We start from the raw sequence: 5,802 nt of genomic DNA, 5'->3' as shown, positions 1-5,802 counted from the left end.
TCTGAACAGAGACTCTGGTGTGGATTTTCACAAGATGGTCAGTGAATTCCTGATAAGGAGACTTGGTGAACACAGTCTCTTTCCAGAGTTCGGGGGTCAGGTAGCTGTAGGTCTTAGAGATGGCATCAAAGGTGGCCTTGGCAAAGTTGCCCAGGCTGGCAGTGCAGCCCCTGGCTGATGTGTAGCAGTCATTAATGCCAGCCATCATCAGTAGCTTCTTGGGCACAGGAGCAGATACTATGCCAGTGCCTCTGGGGGCAGGGATGAGACGCACCAGCACAGAACCACAGCGACCTGTCACTTTGCAAGGAACATTGGGGCTTGCCAATCTTGTTCCCCCAGTAGCCTCTCCGCACAGGGACAATAGAAAGCTTGGCCAAGATGATGGCCCCTCGGATGGCAGTGGCTACCTCCTTGGAGCACTTGACACCAAGACCTACGTGACCATTGTAGTCCCCAATAGCAATGAAAGCCTTGAACCTGGTCCGCTGGCCTGCCCTAGTCTGCTTCTGCACGAGCATGATCTTCAGAACCTCGTCCTTTAGGGAAGTTCCCAGGAAAAAGTCAATAATCTCAGATTCCTTAATGGGCAGGGAGAACAGGTAGATCTCCTCTAGGGACGTGATCTTCATGTCCTTAACCAGGCGGCCCAGCTTGGTGATGGGAATCCACTCCTTGTCTTCAGCTTTACCTCCGCGAGCCTCGCGGCCTCTGCCTCGGCCACGGCCTTGACCACAGCCTCGACCACGGCAGAGGCCCCTCAGACTGCTGCCGAATCCTCCGCGGAAACTGCCACGGCCTCCTAATCCTGGGCCCCCGGGTCCTCCGGGCCGGTGTCATCCGCCATTTGGTGTTTTCCAGAAGAAGAAGAAGCAAGAGCAAGTACTCTTAACCCCTCAGCCATCTCCAGTCTCAAAGGTACTTAAAATTGCTAAGCATTGATCCTCTACCTAGCCAGCCCAAGAACCTCTGTATTAATAATGACATCTAACTCTCTAGATATGATAACCTTACTTAGGCATTAAGACTCGGGTGTAGCAACTGAGGTTTTACAATTAATAAACAGCAGTTAAGGGATCTGACCACAGATGAATCTAATTCCAAAATTCATGCCTCGATACCAAATCTCCCAAAGCTTTCTGAACACATATTAAGGGAGCCAGCAGTCAGTCCTCTTAGCAAGTGTGTTTCATATGTAGACCGTGAGTATGTTGATTCACTTAGCCTTTAGAGTTTTTTCTTGTATAGGGATAGGTGTCCAGCTGCATGTGTGTAGGTGCATCATGTTCAAGCAATGCCCACAGTGGCCAGAGAGGGCATTTGATCCCCTGGGACTGGAGTTAAAAATGATTGTGAGTTGTAATGTGGGTGCTAGTAACAGAACCTGGGTCCTTTCCAAGAGTAGTCAGTGCTCTTAACCACTGAGCCATCTTTCCAGCTCTCAATTTGTTTGTATAGCATCTTTTTCTTCAGTTTCTCCAAGATGGATCGGTTATACTGGAGAATTGGAGGCAACAGAATAATATAACCTTTATATTTCACTAGGTTATGGTATAAAAGACAAAAACTGTATTCCTTCTTTCTTTGGCTGAGGCCGTGATAGTCACTCAGAGAAACTCAAAGTACTGTTTGCCCAAGATTTTGAACCTTGCTACTTTCCTCTCAATAGCAATTTGACTAAATAGACACGATAGTCTTCTCATCCACAAAAGTTCTATTTTGTTCCCGTTTCTATTTGTATAAAAAGGTAAGGCTTTAATTAAAGACGCTTCCCTAAACATCTGAAGTTTTCTCAAATAAAACAGCAGACATAGCTTTTTATGTGAGGGATTTGACCACATTATCATTAATTTTCTTGACCAAAGCAATCTTTTGAACACGATCATTGCCAAATAAGCTAGTTTACACAAGAGGGAGGGGACACTAGAAGCTTTTCAAGTAGTCAGGCTCTGGCACTTAAAAGAATTCTACAGAAGAGAAGGACCTAGGGGCTCTCCCACCTCAAATGTCTCATTTTACAGACCCTGAGCTCCAGAGAAAAGCAACTTATCCAAAGCTAAAGTGCCCAGACTTCTATTGCCTTTTCCATTATCTTGCATATGTTCTTTATCTGTTATGGGAACTGATGTCTAAGCTCTGGACATAGGAATATTGAACCCATTGAAATTCACCAGCTGTGGCAGCCCCCGTTAATACCCAGCCTTTGGGAGGCTAAATAGGAAGCCAGCCTGGGCTATCCAGCAAGATGAAACTGTCTCCAGTTGTTGTTGTTTTCATCTAAAATGGGAATTTTACCCTGTCCCTTTTTACATGTTGTTTTTGGTGGTGCTGAGGATCCAATTCAGCCTAGGCAAGTGGTGTAACCATTAAACTACACCTCCAGCACCAATTTTTGGTTTAAAAGGAAATAGCATATATTTCCTCCACAAGGTCTTAGGTAGCAGATAAAGACTCTACGGGAAGCAGCATAAAATAATTAACTATTCAAGTATATGGGATAGAAGATGAGCTTGCTGGCACACACCTTTAATCCCAGAACTCAGGAGGCCGAGGCAGGTGGAACTGAGTTGGAAACCAGACCAATCTAATAGTGAGTTCCATGATAACCCTGTATCAAAAACAAACTAACAACAAGGAAGAACTGGAGATAGAGCGATCCTCCTCGTGTGTGAAATGGGATGGTAGTACTGCCGAGCTCAAAGGTTGTCCGAGGACGCAGATGAAATTTTAGGTCGGAGCCCAAAGACGCGGGGTTTAAAGTACGGAGATGGCCATTCCTCACCTTTTGCACCTGCTCGGCGAGCGCCACGAGGTCTAAGGGATCCCCGACCCGGTTGGTGTGGTAGGGGCTCACCAGAGCCAGGCCGCCGGGGGTCGGGGTGAGCTCCACCAGGGCTCCTGCGACACACACCCGGGAACACGGGCATAAGTTGTAGCCCTCAGCCTCCCGCGAGGCAGCAGAGACGAGCCGCCCAGCTACGACCTCTTCCCCCGGCCAACTCAGCCCCACCTACCTCCAGGCCCCGTCGCCTCCTGTACCCCTAGATTTCCAGTGCCTCTTTCCAGCCGGCCGGGAGCCGTCGGGTCCGCCATGACAGCACTTCGGCCCCACCGCCCACGGAGGAAATGAAGCGCAGGCGCACAACAGTTTGTGGGCGGGGCTTTCTCATTCGAAAGCCATTGAACGCCGTGCCTGAGTTTGGAGGCGGAGCCCTGCGAAGAACGATTGTTCCGATTGGTTGAAAGCAAGAGGCGGTGCAAACTTCCCGGCCTCGGACTCCGGGGCTTGAGGCGTGGCTCGTCTCCGAGTGTGGCTTCTGCGGGGCGGGACTCCGGCTTGTGCCCGAGGCAAACTGTCCCGTTAAGTGTAGGAGCCAGGCCATGGCGATGAGCGCCAGGAGGCTGCTGGCCGCGCTGCTAGCCGTCACCGCAGCTGCCGCGTCGCGAGCCGCGGAGGAGTCTGAGCCGGGATGGGACGTGGCAGCCCCTGATCTGCTTTACGCAGAGGGGACCGCCGCCTACGCTCGCGGGGACTGGCCCGGGGTGGTCCTGAACATGGAGCGGGCGCTGCGCTCGCGGGCCACCCTGCGTGCCCTCCGCCTGCGCTGCCGCACACGCTGCGCGGCCGAGCTGCCGTGGGCGCCTGACCTCGACCTCGGCCCGGCCCCCAACCTGAGCCAGGACCTGGGCGCCGCCGCCCTGCGCGACCTGCGCTTCTTCGGGGCCCTGCTGCGCCGTGCCGCCTGCCTGCGACGCTGCCTCGGGCCGCCCGCTGCCCACTTGCTGAGCGAGGAGCTGGACCTGGAGTTCAACAAGAGGAGTCCCTACAACTACTTGCAAGTCGCCTACTTCAAGGTGCGACTAGCCCGGAGCCCATCGGCCCGGGAGACCTGGGGTTCTCGGGGAGCAGAGCAGGGACGAGTCCGCTGGGAGGAAAAGGGGCCTTTTGGCTAGAGAGCTCTTGGCGGACTCAGGCCCCTTCATCCAGTTCTTATGGGCAGATGCTAACAGCCCAAGCCCAGAAGAACCTGACCTTTCCTTCTGGAAAGTCCTTCTAGAGGGAACCGAGGCGACCACTTGGGTCTCCCAGCCCTACTTCATTGCAAGTGGTCCAAGTGAGAAGCTAGGCGCTTCAGCAGCATCTTCCTTCCGGTTCCTTCTCCAATCATGCTTTTCCTGCTCCCGAATTCAAGAGCAGCGCCTTCAGGACGTGGGATTGCCACGTCGCCAGCATGGGCTGCCTGGCTCTTCCCTGTGGAGGACCCTCTGGCTAGTATGCCAGTTTTTGGTTTTGTTGTTTGTCTTTGTATTTGTGTTTAAAGAAAATGACTGTCTTTGGGGATGCCGCAGCGCTTTAAGGCCAAGTCAACAAACGGGCTTGGAGCAGACTTGTCTGGCAGCGTGTATTTCCAGGGCTCGGGGCACTTGGCGTTTATTAACTGATTTGCCATGAAGCAGCATCTTTTGAATAGATTCTATTAGTCCCATTTGGGGCTGAGGGCTGCGCCACACAGACTGTACATCTACAACAACAGTTTGAGAGACCTTCGATTCTCCCTAAAAGATTTGAAGGCTTTTGTAGACCTCAGATTTCCTCTTCTGCCCCTCATCCCTTCTGGTTATTGGAAGGAGAGCTGGACCTACAAGCCCCAAATGGTTGGGTTCTGACTTAGGTCGTGGCACTTAAAAGCACTACTTAAAATTTATTGGCATTGACAATGACTGAACATCTGCTACATTCCAGTTCTTGGGCAGGTGATTAAAATAACTGGTTGGCTCTTTTCCTTATGTTACTGCTAGGAGACACTGCACAAAGGGCTAACTAAAGTGGTTATGCAGATAGTTAGGGTTGTGGGAGCACAAAGGAGGGGAACTCCAGTTAAATTAGGCCTGCCTGAGAGAAGAGGTGGCGTTGAAGAATGTTCCCCCTCCCTCCCAGAGAGGGGAAGGAGAGCTAGAACATAATACCATCCGTGCCATGGGGGCAGTTCACCGCAGTGACTCCGGTGTGGGGGTGTATGTGAAGAACAGAAGGACCATAAAGTTTAGGGAGGCTGGATTCAGAGGAACCTTCTGCACACTAGGGACAACCACCATCAGACTCAGCTTTCAGAAGGTTAATTCTAGACGTGGATGGATAGGATAGGCCGAAGGAGAAGGTGGCGGCAGTGGGAAGAGGAAAGACTGCCCTTGTGCAGTAGTCCACCAGAGTAGGCCAGGCGCCAGTGCCTAGAGGTGAAAAGGCTCATAGGTGGGGTGGGTAAGGAAGAAAGGCGCCTGTCTTGGAGCACCACGGAGTGCACGGAGTGCACGCTGGGCATGGCGGTGGTCCTCTGGTCCCAGCCCTGGGATTCTTACCTCAGTGTAATTGTTCATGGTCTTTTCTGTCCTGTTCCCAGATCATTGCGGCTTTAGACTCTTCAGTCGCTACATTTCATTGTTTGTTTAGAGACAAAGTTTCACCTGTCATCCCAGCACTTGGGAGCTGAGTCAGGGGGATGAGAGTTTGAGGCTGACCTACAGGGCAAAACCCCACGTTAGTAGACACACCCACAGAGAAACCAACCAAGCGAATAATGAAAACCCCAGAGTTTGGATGGGAATTCAGTCTTTTACTTCATCCATAGATAAACAAGCTAGAGAAAGCTGTGGCTGCTGCACACACCTTCTTCGTGGGCAATCCTGAGCACATGGAGATGCGGCAGAACCTCGACTATTACCAAACCATGTCGGGGGTAAAGGAAGCGGACTTCAAGGATCTCGAGGCCAAGCCCCATATGGTGAAAAGACACCCCTCACCCT

The 5,802-nt window shown here is 51.8% G+C and overlaps 2 protein-coding genes and 1 pseudogene across 4 annotated transcripts in view; 1 reads left to right on the top strand and 2 right to left on the bottom strand.

Moving 5' to 3' along the window:
* C10H1orf50 (chromosome 10 C1orf50 homolog) overlaps positions 1–3,111 on the bottom strand; it is a 7,697-nt gene extending 4,586 nt beyond the window's left edge. Inside the window, exons 1-2 of the mRNA XM_005353343.2 lie at positions 3,015–3,111; positions 2,783–2,898 (exon numbers count right to left, since the gene is read on the bottom strand). Of these exons, the coding sequence (XP_005353400.1) occupies positions 2,783–2,898; positions 3,015–3,093 (195 nt within the window). The 5' untranslated portion in view covers positions 3,094–3,111. The remainder of the gene's footprint in view (positions 1–2,782; positions 2,899–3,014) is intronic.
* On the bottom strand, positions 2–836 carry LOC106143896 (annotated as a pseudogene).
* Positions 3,112–3,325: 214 nt separating the features above from the next.
* The window catches only part of P3h1 (prolyl 3-hydroxylase 1), a 14,751-nt gene continuing 12,274 nt past the window's right edge, over positions 3,326–5,802 (top strand). For all 3 annotated transcript variants that reach the window (XM_005353342.3, XM_026782222.1, XM_026782221.1), the window contains exons 1-2: positions 3,326–3,855; positions 5,628–5,780. In XM_005353342.3, the coding sequence (XP_005353399.1) occupies positions 3,382–3,855; positions 5,628–5,780 (627 nt within the window). In that variant the 5' untranslated portion in view covers positions 3,326–3,381. The remainder of the gene's footprint in view (positions 3,856–5,627; positions 5,781–5,802) is intronic.

This window comes from Microtus ochrogaster, chromosome 10 (assembly GCF_000317375.1).
Source record: "Microtus ochrogaster isolate Prairie Vole_2 chromosome 10, MicOch1.0, whole genome shotgun sequence".
In the NCBI taxonomy this organism is placed as follows: domain Eukaryota; kingdom Metazoa; phylum Chordata; class Mammalia; order Rodentia; family Cricetidae; genus Microtus; species Microtus ochrogaster.
The sequence above is the reverse complement of the archived record's forward strand: the minus strand, read 5'-3'. Positions and strand labels throughout refer to the sequence as shown.